Source organism: Marmota flaviventris, chromosome 5, assembly GCF_047511675.1.
Source record: "Marmota flaviventris isolate mMarFla1 chromosome 5, mMarFla1.hap1, whole genome shotgun sequence".
Lineage (NCBI taxonomy): Eukaryota > Metazoa > Chordata > Mammalia > Rodentia > Sciuridae > Marmota > Marmota flaviventris.
Window position 1 is genome coordinate 10,510,464 of NC_092502.1, and position 20,795 is coordinate 10,531,258.

The following is a 20,795-nucleotide window of genomic DNA, read 5'->3' on the forward strand; positions in this document are numbered from 1 at the left end:
AGGCACACCTGTATGGTCTGGTTCCTGCGGCTGCGTTAACCTGAGTTGAATTCCACGTGAAGGCTGAGCTCGTGCCCCCTGCCCTCTGCCCGCTGGGTTGGGATGCTGAAGCCCTTTCCATTGAATACCAGTCTAGACCCAGACACAACTCCTGGAAATTTGTTGAAGATATACACACACAAACACACACACACACACACATATATATATATATATATATATAATTTATTTATTTGTTACAGCCTGCTATTTTTGGTCATTTTTTTTCTCAATAGGCACTCTAAAAAGCACTTCACATATGTAATCTTCCTCGATCCTAACAATAACTCCAAGGGAGTGGTTATTACTACTCCTGTGTTTACAGAGGAGGAAACTGTTGCTTAGACGTCTGAGTCATTTTTGCCAAAGCTGCTACTTGACCTGGGAATTTTCTACCACAGTGGGCTGCCTGCCAGTTTTCAAGGTCTAGTTTTTTTGAAAAAGACCTGTTTTGAAGGCATTCGAGTTGGAGTGGAGGTTGTGAGACCTGGTGGTATCTCTGGCAGGCAGTCAGTGGAGCGCTGCCTGCTCGTGTGGGTGGCCAGCTAGACTCCCTTGTCTTGGGATTCTAAAACAGGTTTTTTTTTGTTTTGTTTTGTTTTTTTTTAACCGGGACTTCCTAAAATGGCCCACCAAGGATCATTTGCAAAGTTTTTATTTTAAAATTCAGAAATAAGTTTTTCAGAAATTGGGCCCCTTGACTTTGATTCAACTTAGAATGAAAGGGTGATGTCTAGGAGAGCTTTAGAGAGGTCCTGCCCTCTGGCTCTTGTTTACAGTGGGGTAGATGGTGTGACTCCATCTTCAATGTTGGAGGGGGGTCGTACTCTCTGTCCAAACATCTCTGGGACTGAAGCATCCCAGGCTGTGTGGCCTTACCCTTGATCTTCTCCCTGGTACTCCCTATTGTGTCTTCAGGACTTCAGGTACAGTGAAAGATTGGGACTAAGTCACCCAATTCTAGGAAACACCTTGGAGTAGTGGGAGAACCTGTAGGATCCCCTACCCCTTCTTTTTACGTGGAAAAAAAGGTTTGTTTGTTTTATTTTGCAGGTGGAATATTGGGGACTGAACTCAGGGACACTCAACCCACTGAGCCCCATCCCCAGTCCTATTTTGTATTTTCTTTAGAGACAAGGTCTCACTGAGTTGCTTAGCGCCTCACTTTTGCTGAGGCAGGCTTTGAACTCACAGTCTTCCTGCCTCAGCCTCCCGAGCTGCTGGGATTACAGGTGTGTGCCACCATGCCCGGCGTTTTTTTATTTTTGTGTTTTTTCCCAAAACTCTCATGTGATAGATAGTAAATGTGTTTTCTCTTCATTGAAATACAGACTAAGAAAGCTACTTACCGATGCAATGATGTTATAAGCTGTTGTGTATTCTTTAAACCTACGAACAGTGATACGAATTTTAAAATACCTGATATATATGTAAGACATGTTGTGTATTCATCTTTGTAATATTCTGGGTTCACATAGAGTCATGTATTCTATATCAACTCTGGTGGTTCCCAGAGAGTGTCACTTGCATATGGGAACTCCTTGCCAGAGTTGATGGCTAGGAAAAAGGCTTGGGGTCAACACACCTCGCCTCCTCTCTCAGCATTTTCCTGGAGTGCTGGCACGCCGAGGTAGCTCAGTCTCTATGGAAAGAAACAACATTTCTTTAAATGATTCCAAGCATTAAGTTTAGTCAAAGAAACTACATTCTGAACCCCTTTTTAAAAAGTTGCTTATATGGACAGAGACCTGTTACCTGTTGTCTGTCTTGGTAGAGACGGAAGAGTTGGTGTGAATGACTTTGAAATGTGGTTTTATATGCCTGGCATTTTACTGACTTCCAAGAGATGATCTGGGTTAAGAAGTCCTGACTTGGTAGCAGTTGAGTAAATACTTATGTCCTTGTTCCTGGCATTTCCATCGTGCTTCCTGCATCCTGGTGTCAGGACCTCCCTCAAGGCTGTGAGTGAGGGTTCTTTTATTGTACGGATCCTGTATCTAGGACCCTTGCAAAGCCACAGGGCCACAAATGATGGGAACAGTTCCGTTTAAGTATATGTGCATCAATATCTCAACCCTGCATTTACTTTTCTATAAAATGCAAACAATAATTCCTACTTCAGAGTGATTATTAAACTGGCTACAAACTCCATCAGCCTCCCAGTGTGTGGATTCCAGGCCCACAGGTTCAGTCAACTGCAGATAACAAATATTTGAAAATAAATTGTGTCTGTATCGAGCAGGTACATATATTTATTTCTGGTCATTATTCCCTAAACAATACAGTAAAACAACCATTTACATGGCATTCACATTGCATCAGGGATTACAAGGTCCCTAGAGCTGATTTAAAGCCTATAAAGAATATGCACAGGTGACAGGTGCTTCTCCACCACTTTACAGAAGGAGTTGAGCATCTGCAGATTTTGGAACCTGTGGCGCATTGTGGAACCAATTTCTATGGGTGCTGAGGGGGATTATGTATGAAACACACAGCAGAAAATTAGGAAAGCAAGAGCCTGCTCAAAGCATACAGAGAAGTTTAACATTGCAAAGAGTCGAGAAGCATATTGCCTTCAAAATAAGCAGAAATGTGTTATTCAGTGTTGGCAGAGCCAGCATTTAGGTGCTCACTGGAACTACCGATGAAATTTACCTCCTTTCTTCAACAAAGCAAGTAATTAAGTTTTTAGCTACTCAAAGATAAGTAGCTATTCATGTAATCTTAAAACTATATCCTAAACTGGGTGTAACCAGTTATTGAAGTCCTATTGTCTCCTAATTTCAAGGACCAAGAACTCATAGAGTTTGGTTATTCTCAGTAGAAACACTGTATCTTTTGATCCAGAAAAATCCCTCATAGATATTAAAGAGGTGATTGAGTTTTGCCAGTGGTCTCCCTCAAGTCCTGCAGCACATAAGAGTTTGGGGATTGAACCCAGGACCTTGTGCATGAGAGGCAAGCATTCTATCAACTGAGCTATATCTCCAGCCCTGGCGTGGATGTTCTTTTTGAATTGTTGGTGGTCTTATGACTCTAGAGCTCAGACCATCTTTCTTGAGAGGCATGATATACATTAGTAGCAAAAGCCTGGGCTGAGTCAGAAAGAACTGGGCAGGATTTCCAGGTAGTATAGTCAGTAGTCTGTGACCTGAGTCAAGTTGTATTCTTGTTTGTAAAAGGGGACTAATGAGAACTTTCCAAGGTGATTGCATCAATCCTTTAACCAGATAAACTTAATTTGAACTATAGATGCTTCTCAATTTACAGTGGAGTTAACATCCTGATAAACCCACTGTAAACTGAAAATGCATTTATTCTTAACCCACAAAACATCTAGCTTAGTGGCACACTGTACTGCAGAGATTTGGTTGTTTCCCTTGTGCTGGGTGACTGACTGGGAGTTGTGACTTGCTGACATTGCCCAGCATTGCAAATGGCTAGCCAGGGAAAAGATCAGGATTCAAAGTGCAGTTTCTACTGAATGCGGTTTCTCCTGAATGTGTATTGCTTTGGCACCATGAAGCCAAAGCTTCATACGTCAAACCACTGTAGGTGGGGGACTGTGGGACTGTCGGTCCAGTTCCATACACTGTGGGCTTGGGTCTGCTTTGAACACAGATGCTTCCTGGGTCTTTTTATCCCCACTTCCTAACACAGTGCCTGGAACAGACAAACATCTCAGTAAACGTTGCTGAATGATGAAAGAATGAGACTCTGGGTTGAAACGTGCCATTCTCACTCTAAGGCAACTTGTAAAGAAATACAGAATTCTGTGATTGGGTGTGTACTAGTTGCACAGTGTCTATTCTCAATGATCCAGACGGTGCTTTGGTTGGCTACCTAGATTGTCAGTGCATGCTTAATGATGCCAGCAGTCTTTTGACCAATATTTTAATTGGCAGTAGGGAGTGACCCAATGAGTTATTATTTATTTGTGTGTTTTGGGTACAAATGACATTCTTTAAACATATTGAATTCTGTCTAGGCCATTTCAGACCTAACCCAAAACTCATTGGAAATCCTATGATAGTTGCCAGATGGGCAGGGAAAGTTTGAGAAAAAACATTGTTGGGCTAATGTCTTACTTGGAAAAGAGTGTGAGTCCTCTCCACAGACAGTTATGCAAACCAGGATTGGGGTATCGGTGGTATGCTACTTCTGGAAGCAGTAGCAGATTCTGAGACCTAGTAGAATAGTTGATTCACACAAGCTCATCTCTTGCCTCCTTTCCCCCTAGACTATAGAATCCAACTGGCGGTGTGGACGACACAACTTGCAGAGGATTCAGTGCCGCTCTGAAAACAGTAAAGGTGTCTACTGTTTACAGTACGATGATGAGAAAATCATCAGTGGCCTACGAGATAATTCTATTAAGGTGAATGACTACTGCATTTTGTATGTGTTATTGTTAGAATTGTGATTATGTGTTAGACACTAGATGTGACCGTCTTTCCATTTATTCAGATTGGGTCTTAGCAGTTCCAATCAACCTTGGTAACCCCAGTGTGGTTCTAAAGAGCATTTCCCTGTGACTAATGATGTGACCCTGGATTGTCTCCTTGTTCTCTGAGTACACACAGATTCTGTATTCTCTGTTCAGGTGCAAATAGAGGGTGTCCAGTGTCCCAGGGCTCTAGGTTACTTTGCTAGCTGGTTTTCCTGTAAAGGTCATTGCATTTACAGTTTCTGAGAAGGGCTCAAGTAATATGGAAAGTGATGAGCAGCTTCTATTGTTTTCCCTCATTCTTCAGTCCTAGATGAGCTGCATCATTTTTCCATGTTTAGTCTGATTGGCCTTATCTGGCAGTTTGGTTTATGTTGTAGCTTATTTCCTCAAATTTAAGAAAATGTTGAGGTTTTTTTTTTAAGTTTTTTTTTCTTTCTTGGTATAATTTTCATTCAATAAAGTTTGCTCCTTTTTTTAATATTTGATTTTTTTTTTAAGTTGTTGATGGACCTTTATTTTATTTATCTTTATGTGGTGCTGAGACTCGAACCCCGTGCCTCACACATGCTAGATGAACGCTCTACCACTGAGCTACAGCCCCAGCCCCAAGTTTGCTATTTTTGACGGAAAGCAAACCCACAGAGGTGCCTAACAGTTCGGTTGTTCCTTCAGAGTCCTTCACACTGCTCTTTTAGAGTTACCTCTTCCCACCCATCCCATGCCCTGGAAACCAGTGATCTTTTTTACCATCTCTACAATTTTTTGCCTTTTCCAGAATATTTTCTTAATCAATTCATGTAGTGTGTATTCTTTTTTTTGGGGGGGGGTGGGTACTGGGGATTGAACTCAGGGGCACTTGACCACTGAGCCTTATCTCTAGCCCTATTTTGTATTTTATTTAGAGACAGGATCTCACTGAGTTGCTTAGCGCCTTGCTAAGTTGCTGAGGCTGGCTTTGAACTCACAATCTTCTTCTCTGCCTCCTGAGCCACTGGGATTACAGGCTTGTGCCACTATGCCCAACTAGTGTATATCCTTTTAATTCTGACTTTATACTTAGCTGAGTGTACTGGAGACTATCTGTGTTGGTGCAGCTAGTAGTACTTCATTCCTTTTTATTGCTGAGTAGTTACCACAGTGTGTTTATCTATTTAGTTGTTGAAGGATATTTGTATTATTTGCAGTTTCTCATAATTGTGAATAAAGCCACTATAAGTTCATGCATGTAGGTTTTTGTGAAAATGTAAGTTTTCAGTTTATCTGAGTAAAACCTGGGAGTGGGCTTACTGATTCAGATGGTAAGATGGTGCTGGGTTTGGTGATAACATTTTAGATATAATAACAGAAGCATTGTCTGTCTGTAAAAGAAAAAACTAATAAGATAGATGTCCCTAGAATTAAAGATTTCTGCTCTGTGAGATACATTGTCAAGAGCAGGAGAAAATAAGCCGTAGTCTGGGAAAAAGATTTGTCAAAGACATATCTGGTGAAGGAGTGTTATTCAAATGTGCAAAAAACTTTTTAATTAGGAAAAAAAAAGACTTCAGGGACTAGGATTGTGGCTCAGTGATAGAATGCTCGCCTAGCATGCATGAGGTACTGGGTTCGATCCTCAGCACCACATAAAAATAAAAGTATTGTATCCACCTACAACTGAAAAAAAAAATTTTTAAAAATGACTTTAGACTTGTTTTTGACAATAAGAAAATATACAACCACATTTTAAAAATGGGCAAAGACTGTAAAAAGAGAACTCATTACAGGTGGCAGGTGGCAGACCAGCATTTGCAAAGATATGTGCCATATCACCTGTTGTCAAGAAAATGCAAATTAAAACAACACTAGTATTGCTGTATATATATACGTGGCTGTATAACCAATGTGATCCTGCAATCTGTACACGTGGAAAAATGAGAATTCATACACCATTTGAATCAAATGTATAATAAATATGTCAAGATCATTATATTGTCTTGAATAACTAATTAAAAAAAAAAAGTGAGCTACTGCAGCATGTCCAGTAAGATGGCTAAAATCCATAACACTGACAACACCAAGTGGTAGCAAGGATGTGGAGCAACAGGAACTCCATTGTTCATTCTGGTGGAAATGTCAAATGGAACAGCTGCTTTGGAGGGCAGTTTGGCAGTTCTTACAAAATTAAACGTACTCTTGCCATTGGATCCAGCAAAGGAGATGAAAAGTTATGTCCACCCAGAAACCCACACACAGATTTTTATTGCAGCTTTGTTCATAATTGCCAGGACTTGGAAACAGTAGGTGAATGGATAAATACTCTGTGATACAACCAGATGATAAAGGGATGTTTGGCACTAAAAAGAAATTGGTTTATCAAGCCATGAAAGGACATGGAGGAACCTTTAATGCATCTTACTGAGTTAAAGAAGCAATCTGAAAAAAAAAGGCTGGTGTAAATTCCTGCTGGGGGACATTCTGGAGAAGACAAAACTGTGTGGACAGTAAAAGGAGAGAAGCAACACTCAGTATAAAAAGCCTATTTCTAACATTTTATTTCCTTTTAATCTTTTTAGCAAAAATATGTAGTCATTATGTCACTCTGTAGACCATTTTTATTCAGATTTTTAAGTGTTTAATTCTCTGTAATAAAGCATGGTGTCTTCTCAGTAAGACCTCTTTATAGTTTACCCTGGGATTTTTCTGAAATGTTGAGCTTTTCATTTTTTATTTTTGTAAACATAAGGTAGGGGCTGTACATTTGTAAAGGGCCTTAATTGATGTTGTCACATTGTTTTCCAGAGGATGAGCAGACTCTTTGCAGATTTTATTTTATTTTTTTAATTTTGGGGGGCGGGGTACTGGGGATTGAACTCAGGGATACTCAACCACTGAGCTATGTCCCCAGCCCTATTTTGTATTTTCTTTAGAGACAGGGTCTCATTGAGTTGCTTAACACTTTGCTTTTGCTGAGGCTAGGCTTTGAACTCGAAATCCTCCTGCCTCAGCCTCCTGAGCCACTGGGATTACAGGCTTGTGCCACCGAGACCAACCCACAGATTTTATTTTAAAAATTTCTCTTAGAATTCACCTGATAATTTTAATGAGATCAGTACAAACTGAACAAAATAGCACTTTGATTCTGGAAGTTAATTAGTACCTCCCATATTCTTTCTTGTCATTTCCTACCCATTTAACCATTCTTACCATAACACAGGTGTGTTTTATGATTCAGAACACGAAGTATAACAGCATTTATAAAAATGTTATCCGCTAAATCATTGTTTATGGTTGGTCTTGTCTCGATAGATTTGGGATAAAACCAGCCTGGAATGTTTGAAAGTGTTAACAGGACACACAGGCTCTGTCCTCTGTCTCCAGTATGACGAGCGTGTCATTGTAACTGGCTCTTCGGATTCCACAGTGAGGTGAGTGATTGGATTCATTGCGCAGAGCTGTGTTCTCTCTGTGGGGAGGCCCCGGGCTTCCTGTTTTCTTGGGTCAGCACACATGCTTTCCATGTTTGGACTCATCAGAACCAAGTTTGATATCGATGAGTCTGAGCCATGTAGGCAGGAGAGCTCATTTTTATGTGTGTCATCTTCCCCTTGCCAGTGTTATAGAGACAGCAGTGTGCTTTCCTGTGGAAACGAGTGGCCTGGCCCAAGGCCTGCCTTCTCCTCTTGGAGCCTGTGGTCCAGAACAGAGAGGAGGAAGGCTGCTGTTCTGGGAGACGGGTGGGTGCCAACCTGCAAGTACCAGGGGTCGGGGGGTGGACCAGAGTCAGTTTTCAGATCCTTCTGAGGGTCTTGGGGAAAGTCAGATCTGAGAGCAGAGAGTGCTAGGTGTCTGTGTGTTGTGTTGTTGAGTTCTCACATCAGCCTTGGTAAGCCCGTAGATAGTGTATTCATTTTAATAAAGATATTAGGAAGCCAAGTCCAGAGAAGTTATATAATTCCTCAGAACCACGCAGTCCCTCCATTCTGAACTTCAAAGGTACATTGGTCAGGACTGTGGGCAGCAGTCTTGTGGTGGAGACTTGATTACTCAGAACAGAGTAATAAAGGTGGACATGGCCTGTCCCAGAGCAGCAGTGAAGCAGTGGCTGCTGGCTGGGTGTGGAGGAGTGGGCAGGGGACTTCCTGAGATCCTTCCCACCCCATGTGGCCAGCAGGCTTCTCCACTCCTGGTGGACTTTGGTAAGGGAAGTGATGTGTCCAGCAGAGAGAGGACGTGCGGCAAAGCCCCAGCTGGACTGTAGGGGCTTGAGGGATTGGAGAGCAGAGGTACTCCTTCTTCTGGGCTGACCCTGGTATTGCAGGCACCTGTCCAGGCACCTGACCCTGGATTCTCAGGCTTTCTGGTCTCCTGTCCTCAGCGGACCTGTCGGCCTTTCCCTGGCTCACCACCTCCAGACTGAGATTTCTTCCGCAGATGGCGTCTCAGCCTTGGAGGATTTAGTCTTTCTCCTCTGTTCTGGGTGGGGGTGTCATCTTACAAGATTGGGGCTACAGAAAAGCTCTTTTTTTGGAATGGCTGCTCCTAAGAACCTCATGTCTCAAGCCTGGAGCCACCAGGAGACCCTGGCTTTGTCCCTGAAGTGAAGCAGTGGATGTGGTCAGTGATGAGACTAGAGTGAGGCTTGCCAGAGGACAGCAAGCACCTTAGCTCAGCTGCAGCCTCCTCCCGCTTGTCATCCCAGACCCACTGGAAGCCTGCTTCTTTTAGGGACCATCTTGGCCCTGGCATGAGCCTGCCGCGCCATCCCTGGGTACCTGAGTGTCAAGTAAACCTGAGCAAAGCCAGAATTAGCTGCCTCTCTGAAACCATCTCTGAACTTCTTGGCAAACAAATTGCAGCTGGGGTCCCCCTTTTAGCATGTGCTTAGGTGTGTTCAGTGGATCCTGTGCTCAGCTTCAGAACCTGTCCCTGGCCGTCAGTGATGAAGCACCGTGGTTTCTGTTCTCTAGAGTCTGGGACGTGAACACAGGGGAAGTTCTTAACACATTGATCCATCACAATGAAGCCGTACTGCACTTACGCTTCAGCAACGGACTGATGGTGACGTGTTCCAAGGACCGCTCTATTGCTGTGTGGGACATGGCTTCTGCCACCGATATCACTTTACGCCGTGTCTTGGTTGGCCACCGTGCTGCAGTCAATGTGGTAGACTTTGATGATAAGTACATCGTGTCTGCCTCCGGTGACAGGACCATCAAAGTAAGTGTGCCTGCATCCTAACCCTGCCTGTTTCTGGCCTTTATACATCAGAGAGAGCAGAGATGGCTCGTGCCGGCCTGGTACCTGGCAGGATCTCTGTTTTCCTCTGTTTGCTCGTGAGCCCTTGCGACCCTCCCCGTTGTGTGCTTCTGGAGTCACAGACAAATCAGAAGGAAAAGCCATGGGTCATAATGGAGGACAGTCCTCAACTTGTTGACACAGCTTTGTTGGTAACGTTTTAACTCACTATTGGCACACGGGTTGTATGTGAGGAGCTTCCCACAACCTGCCTGCCCTCCTGGCACCCTGCAGAGGTGTGGCAGGTCTTAGATTTGATTTATTCTCATGATGTTGAGAGCTCGCCATGCCACAAGCCCTATGCTGGACGTTCAGCCCAGGTTGACCAGAAGGTGCAGGCTAGGGGAGCACGCGAGGTGGCAGGTGTGGTTCTGAGTCCGGTATCTGTTTCACCCTTTGCAAATTTTAGCTTTCCTATATTTTCATAACAGCTTTCCTGGGGTTTATTTTTAATCATGATATTTTTTAACCTTTCTTTCTTTCTTTCTTTTATTTTTTAGTTGCAGTTGGACGCAATATTTTATATCTTTATTTTTAGGTGGTGCTAAGGATCGAACCCAGGGCCTCTTGCATGCTAGGCGAGTGCTGTAGTACCGAGCTCCAGCCCCAGCTCCGTGGGGTGTGTTTTCCACACCACTAGATTCAGTGTTTTTGAATGTGCGATCCAGGGGCCCTTGACGTTCACAGGGTTGCCCGGCATCTCCACAGTCTATTCCGACCACTCTGATCACATTTCCATCTAAATCCCTCAGGCCTGTTAACAGTCAGCCTGGCAGTCTGCCTCTGCCTCTGTGGATTCGTCTGTTTGGGGCTTTTCTTATAAACGAGGTCTTTCAAAACGTAGCCTTCTGTGTCTGGCTGCTTTCATTGAGTGTCCTTTTCAGGGCTCACCCACGTGCATCACTGCACACATCAGGACTTCATTTCTTCTGAGGGTCAAGTAAGAATGCCATTGTGTGAATGGACCACATTTTGTTTGTCCAGTTATCAGTGGATGTGCCTTTTGTTTACTTCCATCATTTGGCTCTTACTCATAATGCTGCTGTAAACATTGGTGTGTAAGTTTTTGCACGTTCATTTGTTTTCAGTTCTCTTGGAATGACAGCTCTAGGTTGGACATTTTGAGGAACTGCCAAACTGTTTTTTCCAGAGTGTCAGCAGTAAGAGTTTGAACTTGCTCTAAGAACCTTCTGTTAGTGACCAGCGTTAGACAGCATTCTGATATTTAGTAGCCCCACAGATCTTGGACTGAGTTGTGTCAAGCTTTAGGTTTCGGGTGGTTTGGAAGCTGAATGGCCAGTTTGAGTGCGTTAGCCTACTCACTCCACACTCACACCAGTCAGTACAAGATCAGTGCTTGGAATTCAGGAGAGTTTGGGGCTGATTACAGAGCAGCTCCTTCATAATATCAGTTGGCAGGATTTCTCCCCACCTTTGCCAACACTTGTTACTATCTTTTTGATTATAGCTGTCCTGGCGTGTGTGCAGAAGATTCTCTGTGGCTCTGGTTTGCATTCCCTAATGACTATTAAAACTGAGCATCTTTTCTATGCTTTTTGGTCATTCAAATACCTTCTTTGGAGAAATGTCTACTTAATTCTTTTTTTATACTTCAAAAATTGGATGATTTGTTCTCTTATAATTGAGTTGTAAAAGTTTTGTTTTTGTTTATTTATTTTTTAAAAATATATATTCTGGATACAAGACCCTCATCAGATATATGGTTTGCAGATATTTTCTCCCATTCTTTAAGGGGTGTCTTTTACTTTCTTGCTGGTGTCCTTTAAAGCACAAATGATTTTAATTTTATTGATTTCCAGTTTATCAATTTTTTTCCTTTTCTTGCCTTTGCTCTTGTTTTTATATCTAAGAATCCACTGCCGAATCCTAGGTCACACAGCTTACTCTTGGGTTTTCCTCAAAGAGTTGCATAGCTTCAGCTTATTTAAGTCTTTGACCAGTTTTGAATTAATATTTTTTATATGGTATGAGATAGGGATCCAGCAACTCCTTTTGGTTTTCATTTTTCCATGTATATATCTGTCCTGTTCAACCACAGATGCAGCTGGTACAGTAAATCAGGGTGCTCCAGTTGTATCTCCTGTTCAGTGTGCCTGTGGACATTGAAGTCTTACAGATAAGTTCACAGAAAAGGAGATTGTTCACTCCACCTCTGTAATACTGAGTGGTCTGTCAGAATAAATGGAGATATTCTAGAAGCTGCTGGGAAAGAGGAGGAAAGGTGAAGCTTTTTATATTAGTTAACACTGGGTTTGACATGTCAGCTGGCCTGCAGTCAGAATCTGGTATCAGCTCTCTCCTCCGATGAGTGAACGTGTGCACCCTCCAGGAGATGCTTTCTCTGTGAAGGTCCCAGGGTTCACAGACTGCACAGCTTCCCTCTGTTTTTCACTCCAGTTTTATTACTCAATAGCTAAGAAAATCTTATGCTCTCCAGTCTGTCCCCTAGCTTCCAAATTTGAGTTAGAAGAGACTACTTTATAATCCTGTCTTTGACTCATTCTTAAAAGCTCTCATATTTTCACTTTTCAAAAGGCACTTTGTGGGAGGACTTTTCTGTGTTTTTTCTTGAAGACATGGCTGTTTGTCCTGCAGGTCTGGAGCACGAGCACCTGTGAGTTCGTCCGGACTCTGAATGGGCACAAGCGAGGCATCGCCTGTCTGCAGTACAGGGATCGGCTGGTTGTCAGTGGATCATCAGATAACACCATTAGGTGGGTGCACTTTGGCATGCGAGCAGGGTAGGCTTATTTTTGCCATAGTATCGATTTACCTCCCAGTCCTGTTTGGTTCTGTGTGCTCTGAGTAGGAAAGCTGTGGACCGTGGGTGGGGGTTCTTCCTAGAGTCCCCCAGCACACAGGCCTATGCCCTCAACTCCACCATGATCACTTACTACCAGAGCCTCCGAATGGACGGGGTGCTCTGGCCCGCTGCTCTGCTTCCCTCGCCTGCAGACCTGCCTCTCTGCGGCAGATAGCAGCCTGCTTTGTGTCTCCCCCAGAGATGGCATCTCAGAGCCACCCCCTCCTGATGGCTGGTTCTCTTCCCTCCCTTTTCTCTTTCCCACAGCCAGTCTTCTTCCTTTTTAATGACTAGACGTAGATATTTTATATCTTAAGAGCATCCCTTATTACCTGTTCAAGCCATCTTTTCCACTGTCCCGGAACATGTTAGTAGTAGCTTTACAGAAGTGACCGTCACTGTGTGGTTTATAACCAAATTGCCTAATGTTTGGGCAAAATAAATATTATTAGAAAAAATAATTAAAAACAAGAAAAGGAAAGGAAACAAGCAGATAATAACAAGAAGACTATAAATGCCATAAATTTTTTTTCAGTCTTTTTGTTTTTAATTGATGTAGTAATTATATGTATTTATGGCGTATTGTGCATCTAAAATTTAGGTCTTATTTTAAGATTCATACAAGTTAGTTTAGAGCTTCTATTGTGGTTTTCTTCATCGTGCTTTGTAATATTGCTTTTATGTTTTGTCAATAAAAAGTCCTTTACTTCCTCATTACAGTTTTTGCAGTTTTATAAAATAGTGTGTATTGCTTTGCAATTGGTTGAAAGGAGCCACCTTGGAGTCATAGTAGCTGTGCCGAATGGCTCTGTTCATCCTGGGTTAGAGGAAGTAGTCTTACTTTCGGAAGCAGATCTGCTGGGGCCTGTAGTCAGGTGTTTGTGGGGTTGTGATGGGAGTCGCTGAGAAAGGCATCATGCCTTAGTGTGCTCCCTGGCTTTGCATGGGCTGGTTTGCTGTGGTTTCTTTTTGCAAGTAATGTACAGAAATCAACCACAATAGAGAAAACCAAACATCTAACTCTAGAATTATATAAATCAGATGCAGAGGAAAAGGCTTTAATGTAGCTAGTGGGTTTATATTTCCAATTCAACTGTACATGCCTAATGCGTCTCCCACTCAGGCCCCATAAACCGGGCAGCCCTAGTATACTGTACACATCAAGGAAGAGGTGTCCCTAAGCCTTTTGAGGATCAGGAGGCCACCGTGCTGGTCTGCCAGTCCTGACTTCAGTAGACATGGACTTTGGCTGCAGTCTGGTGAGGTCAGCTCTCTGCCCCTCTTGCTCCTCTGCATTTTTTCTCTCACCACCGGCAGCCTGGTTTCCTCCAGGAAAGTCCTCCCAGGCCATCTAACTACGTGGTGTCAAAAACTCAGACACCGGGCGGATACCTAGGAACTAAACATAGCGGGGGTTTCTGTTGGGTGCTTTGACTCAAATAGTCAATGTCACAACTTAGATGGTATGAAAACAAGCACGGCAGAAAGTCAGACTGCCTCTCCTTAATTAGTGCTAAAACACACAAAGGGTGTAAGTGTGCTCACATGTGCAGTGTGGACTAAGGAGTGTGATATGAAGAGCTCAAGGCAGGGGAAACCATGTCGGGAGGAGCGGAGAGGAAGAACTGGAGGGCGGGGTGAGTCTCAGGTGGGGGTTTGTTACAGTTGTCTCTTTCTCTTTCAAGGCTGTGGGATATCGAATGTGGCGCCTGTTTGAGAGTCCTGGAGGGGCACGAAGAACTGGTGCGATGTATTCGGTTTGATAACAAGAGGATTGTCAGTGGCGCCTACGATGGGTGCGTGTTTGAGGTCTTCAGACCCGCGGCGCTGTCAGAGCCCGCAGAGGAGGAGGGCAGCTCTGTGTGTCGCCCTGCTGGGACTCTTTGCAAAGCTGGAGGGCAGGCGTTGTGATAGGTCACTGTATTTCCTAAGGTTTCACTTCCTGCCATCCTTGTGCACTCAGGGGATAAGTAGCAGGGGATTTGATTCTTGTCCTTTGTCCTAAGTAAACCACACCTTTCCCCCCCTCCTTCTGGTGAATTCATTAATAAATTCCTTTTTCCTTTTTGGTGAATTGAGCATACCCTTTTAAGAACACCCCCTGGTGTTTCAAGTGAGCAAATGGCGACCGTAACCTTTGAGATGACCATATGTGTATGTCTCCCTTCTGGTCAGTTGGTCTGCTTGTACTCCTGTCTCTCACTCTCAGCATTTGCTGTGTTTGGAGAAAGGCACCCCTGGAGTTCCACACAGAGCCCTTGCTTCTGTCCACAGCACCTGCTTAGCCCCAGCAAATCTCTTGGTGGATGACTTTGTTAGTGTAGATTATCAAGTCAGGAATTGAATTTAGATAACCTGAAGTTTTTTTTTTTTTAATCTCCCTTCAAATATTTCTTTATGATATCAGCAAGTCTGAGAATGTTTACATCCTTTTTTCCCCTAACATCAAGTGTGATTGGTTCAAAAACTTGTAGAAACGTTAGCATGTTTGCCCACTGGGCTCTACGATGGGCAGTTCAGGTGCACCCCTTTTTGCCAGGGAAGTGCTTGGCAAGATAGAAGACATTACCACTAATCACAGCCTCATTTTTTTTTTTTTTTTCTAGGAAAATTAAAGTTTGGGACTTGCAAGCTGCTCTTGACCCTCGAGCCCCGGCAAGCACCTTGTGTCTGCGCACATTGGTGGTATGTGATGTGTTGAAGCAGGAGTTGGCCCCTGGGCTGTTGGCAGGTGGCCCTACATGGGCAACATCAGAAAGCTTATGTATCTCACAGCCTGCCTTCAGGGAAACTTGCTTTGGTTAGCCAAAATCAGGGGTATTTGCCATTTACGTGACTGTGAGCTCTGAAATAGGAACACAGGCTCCCTCCTTTGTGGGTGGACTTGTGTCCTCATACATGGAGCATTTCCTTCCTGTAGGCTTGGCAGATCTCCTAATGTGGCTGTGATAATGCCGTGTTTTCACCTTATGTACTGTTAGTCTGCACTCTGTGGATTATTCCTCTTGGCATATAGGAATACGTTATTTTTTAATTTTTAAAATTTATTTTTAATAGACAAATAATAATTGTATACACTTATGGAGTACATTTATGTGATGTTTTAATCCATGTGTACCTTATAGAAAGATTCAGTCAAGTGAATTAGCATGTCCATCATCTCATCATTCTCTTTTTAATTTTTTTTTCCCTCGTGAGAACGTTAAAAATCTATCCTTTTAGCAGTTTTGAAATATACTTTATTATTAACTGTGGTCACTATGCAGTGCAGTAGATCTTTGAAACTTACTCCTCCAATCTAACTTCCCCACCTCTCCTTCCTCCATTCCCTCCCTTTCTGCTTCCTGTTTCTCTGAGATTGACTTCTTTAAAGTCCATATATAAGTGAGATCACACACAGTATTTGTCTTACTGTGTCTGGCTGAGTTCTTAGCATAACGTCCTCCAGATCCATCTGTGTCAATGAAAATGACAGAATTTCTTGTTTAAGGTTGAATAAGAAAATATTTTATATGTTAATCTAATTTGAGCAACTTTACTAAGCCGATTATTTCTAATGGCCTAGTTGATTGTGTTGTATTTTTGAGGGGATAGAAATCTGAAAATATTGATAGATTTTTCTTATTTTCAGTAGCTTTGCCATTTATTTCCAATTCTTCACTTCTTGCATTGAGTAGAATGTGTAGAACTGTAGTGAGGGCCATTCTTGTTTTCTTCTTGATTTTAATGAGACTCCTTCTGATGTTTCACCAACCAATTTTGATGTCAGCTGAAGCTTGAGATAGGTGTTCTTGGTCATAATTTTTCTTCTTTGACATATTAATGGTCCAGGATCTAGGATACAAAGTTTAATGAAAGAAAAGACCTGGAAGGAAAAAGAGTTTGTTCTTGGGTGAAGGGCAAAGCACAGCTCCTCAGCCTGCACTGACTCTTATTGAGATGGCCAGGAGCTTTCCAGATACCACTGCTTCATCGCTATTGTCTTTTGTAGGAACATTCTGGACGTGTGTTTCGGCTACAGTTTGATGAGTTTCAAATCATCAGTAGCTCCCACGATGACACTATTTTGATTTGGGATTTCTTAAACGTGCCTCCCAGTGCCCAGAATGAGACCCGTTCTCCCTCCAGAACCTACACATACATCTCCAGATAACAGTCTGCACCTTTACCCATTTCAGGTGAGTCACCCCCCACCCCCAGCATGCTTCATTTTGCTGATTGGATTTGGTCTTTTGGGGATGTGAACCAAGGTAGCTCTGTATGATGCACCAGCTTTTGCAGAATTCTAGTGTAAGTCTAGATCTTACAGGCACATCAAAACAAGGCTTCCTGCATGTGATGAGTTTTCATATTGACAGATGATTGAATGTGGTTCCTGTTTTTTAAAAAACCATTTTTTCTTAATGATTTCCCAGTTATTTCCATTTGGCACCAGTGAAGTTTCTTTAATTTTATTTTGGGGTACAAGAATCTGCTTTTTCTTTCATATCCTTAAGTTCTATTATTTTAAAACAAAACAAAAACAACCACCACCAACAAAATACTCAGTCCCTCAAGAATGAATCAAAGTCAGGTGTTTGCTAAGAGAAGCCCTGAAGCCCTCTCTTCATACCTGAGACGCAGCAGGCGCTCCGAGAAGCTGTCCTTGTCTCTGCTATAGGAAGACTTTCAGCCATTGCAACCCTTAGTGATGAAAGGGTTGCAATGGGAGAAATGATGCAGTTTGGGAGACAGGGAGACTCACTTCCGGGTCCTAGGCGCTCATAGTCTTCTAGAACAATGTGCCCAACTCTCAGGATTCTGCAGGGGCCAATGAGTTCTGTCCACCTTCCACTCTGTAGATTTGGTACATATTTGCACCTGTTCATACTCGTAAAAAGACTGTGGTTAACGACATTCTTGCTTATTTAAAAGCACTACTTAATTATTCGTAGCTTTTAATTCCTATGTCTTTTCTTGAGCTTGCTGACTGTTAAAAGTGCAGAGTTTGGTGCAGGATGCACCTAGTGCAGCGTGGTAGGCTGTGGCCAGCGGTGAGTGCAGGCATCCACTCTGGCCTACAGCTTCCTGGCTCTCAGGCAGCACAGGTCAGCTACTCCCTGTCATAGGCTCTCTAGATGCTGCTGTGGGTCTCTCTGTAGGGCCCCAGCCCGAGGGCACCCATCTGCACCCCTCCCCATCCTTAGGCCTTAGGCTTCACCCTGCCCAGATAAATAGCCAGCTCATGCTGTTGGTCTGGTCCTGACCTAGCTTACAAGCTCATTCCAAACCCAGGCCCTCTGCCTCTGTTCCTGCCCACAGATGCTGCCCCCCATTCCTGGCAGCCATCTCTGCTTCTAGTTTGTGCCCTCCCCTTACCCACTTCAGATCTCTTTTTTCTTTTCAGCCCCCTCTGGTCTCCTTACTGCACTTGCCCCTGGCCCCGCTTCCTCCCTCCTGTGCCATCTTCCATCCATCCTTTCTCCATGGACACTCGCGGCCCTTCATCTGCCTTCGCCACTCATGCCCTTCCCACCCCCACGGATGGCTCCTGGCCAGAGCCCTTTCAGCACTGCCCCCCACCAAAAGAAAAGGACAAAGAAGGTCCCTGTGGAGAACTGTGAAATTTGTGGGGGAGAGAAAAGACTGGGAACCTGTGGTATCTAGTCAGCAAGTTGCCATCTTTTCAGATCCTCCTCAAGATTCTAGGATCCAATTAATAGATCTCCTCCAGGGAGTCCTCACAGAGGATCCCAGTGCCAAATTTGACCTACTGCCTTGATTTTTTTTCCTGCCACTGCAGACTAAGAATAGTTTTTATACTTTCAAATGCTTATAAAAAAAAAACTAAAAGAAGAAGAATGATGTGAAAAATTATATGACGTGAAAAATAATGAAATTCAAATTTCATTGTTCATAAATTAAGTTTTATTGAAACACGGTCATTCCTATTCCTTTCTATATTGCCTGTGGCTGGTTTCATGCTTCAGTGGCAGAATTGAGTACTTGTGACACAGACCTTATGGCCGGTGGCATCTAAAATATTTGCCATGTGGCCCTTTAAGAAAACTTGCCTTCCTCTGGCCTTACCAGTGCCGTTTGAGGGTGGTAAGCCAAGGGTCTCATCGGGGATGGCGAGGACACCTTTCCTTCATGCCTTATCAGTTTGATTAGTAGGGAGTGGCCAGGTGCTGCTTTTGTAAGGACACCAACCTGTCATGACCCTCAGTCATTTGGGGCCCCAGAATCCTCCTCGTGTGTGGAGACAATTGGGAATGACCTGTAAGCCAATAGGCAAACGTTCGCCATTCCTGGCCTCCTGTATGTTGGTACTGTCCCTATGATAGTGACCTCATCCCTTGCCACTTTCTCTGGCCCATTGCTGCTTTCCCAAGTCTGTTGAAAACACACATTGCAGAGTGGTTGTCTTCATTGAACAGACTCTTCAAGCAGACACAGGGGATTGCAGCAGGGAGGGGGTGGCCAGGGTCTCTGGAATGATTGCTTCCACCCAGCCCCCACCCCCAAAGAAACCCGAGGAAAACAACAGCAAAGAGGAGTAGCCCAGATGACCCTGGCCGCCTTCCTGCTCTTCCCCGCCCCCGTCAGCCTGCCCTCCGCCTGCCTCCGGTGAGCTCCTCTGCGCTCCTGCTCTGCTGTGCTCTGCTGACTTCCTTGCGCCTTCAGGACCCAGCTTTAATTGCTTGGATGCGCTGAGAGGAGTTGTGAACTCTGGCCACCCGACTTTCCTCCCTGGCCGCCCTCCTCCCTCCCGCCTTTCTCTCATTACTCCATCCCCGAACCCAGGACTTCAGCCACCTGAATTCTGCTTCATTGCCTGAACACCCTTTAGCAGTCAGACATGACCACCTCCTCCCCTTGCTCTTGTTATTAGGGAAGGGTAGACTTTCCTGTGGTTAATTTATTATTTGATATTGAAATGGTTTGTGTGCCCGTCTTCCTCACAAGATCTGGAGTTCCTTATCACAGAGCGCCAGTACCTAGTTCACTGTTCTTAACTGTCATTGGTGTTTGTTGGACAAGTGGCTTCCAAGGCCAGTATGATATGTGTGCTTTTCCTCCTGGGCCACACAAGAATTTGGTGATAAATTAGTAAATGTATGTGAAACCATAGTGTGTTTGTGCAGTCACCCTCAACAAATATAGATCTTAATTCAGTCAAACATGGAAATTAGTTTCTGAGCTAGCACAGACAGACACTAGATAGCTACAGTCCTCGACAGGCACCTAGATGTGTTTGTATTCCTTTGCTTTGTCCCCCTCGCCTGTGCTGTGCCTGTGGTTTTAAAATTTTAAACAACAATATTGAGGTGTGATTGTGTAAAATAGATGGTATCCATTTAAAATGTACTGTTTAAGTTTTTACAGAGCATATACCCCAGTACTTGCCTCCATGATCAAGATAAGAGTATTTGTGTCACCCCCAAAGTCAGCCCACTCCCTGCAGTCTGGGCAGACATTGACCTACTGACCTGTTTTCTGTCAGGTTACTCATTTTCCAGAGTTTTCCTGTTGACTGGAGGAGTCATTAGCTCTATGTGACTACTGAGCTCTTGAAATGTGGCCAAAGTAACTTTAGGAACTGATTTTTTTTTTTTCTTTTTTGCGGGAAGTAAATGGGGGTCTCACTGTTGACCAGGCTGGCCTGGAATTTGTTATCCTCCTACCTCAGTCTCCAAGTAGCTGGGATTATAGGCGTGCATCATCACACCCAATAGGAACTGAATTTTTAATTTGTATTTCATTTTATTTTATGTAAGCTGAAATTTCAGTAGCCACACATGGCTAGTGACTGCTGTCTTTGAACTAGTGTAGTTGTAGAAGTTTTAAATTTTTAGCTTTTGCATTTAGGTCTTTGATCCATTTAGACTTAATTTTTGTGTGTGGTATAAGAATGCTGTTCTTTTTTTATACAGCTAATTTAGTTGTGTCACTATTTAAAAATCTTCTTTTCTGCATTGAATTGCCTTATTAGCACCTTTGTTTAAAAAAAAAATCAACAACTTAAATGTAGGTGTTTTGTCTACATTTGAATTCATGATCCATGTGACTGTCCTTTCGCCAATTCTGTACTGTCTTTGTAATAAATCATCCGTCGTTTTTGTGAATGTGTTTTGACTATCCTCGATCCTTTAGGTTTTTTAGTTTGTTTTTTAAGTCATATTCTAAGAAGATGGTTGTTGGGATTATGATTAAGACTCTATTGAA

General features: G+C 43.4%; 1 protein-coding gene across 7 annotated transcripts in view; it reads left to right on the forward strand.

The window, feature by feature from the left end:
* The window catches only part of Fbxw11 (F-box and WD repeat domain containing 11), a 121,788-nt gene that overhangs the window by 97,104 nt on the left and 3,889 nt on the right, over positions 1-20,795 (forward strand). For all 7 annotated transcript variants that reach the window (XM_071611991.1, XM_071611993.1, XM_027938601.2 and 4 more), the window contains 7 exons: positions 4,280-4,417; positions 7,775-7,893; positions 9,436-9,685; positions 12,380-12,498; positions 14,273-14,383; positions 15,194-15,272; positions 16,579-16,765. In XM_071611991.1, the coding sequence (XP_071468092.1) occupies positions 4,280-4,417; positions 7,775-7,893; positions 9,436-9,685; positions 12,380-12,498; positions 14,273-14,383; positions 15,194-15,272; positions 16,579-16,740 (978 nt within the window). In that variant the 3' untranslated portion in view covers positions 16,741-16,765. The remainder of the gene's footprint in view (positions 1-4,279; positions 4,418-7,774; positions 7,894-9,435; positions 9,686-12,379; positions 12,499-14,272; positions 14,384-15,193; positions 15,273-16,578; positions 16,766-20,795) is intronic.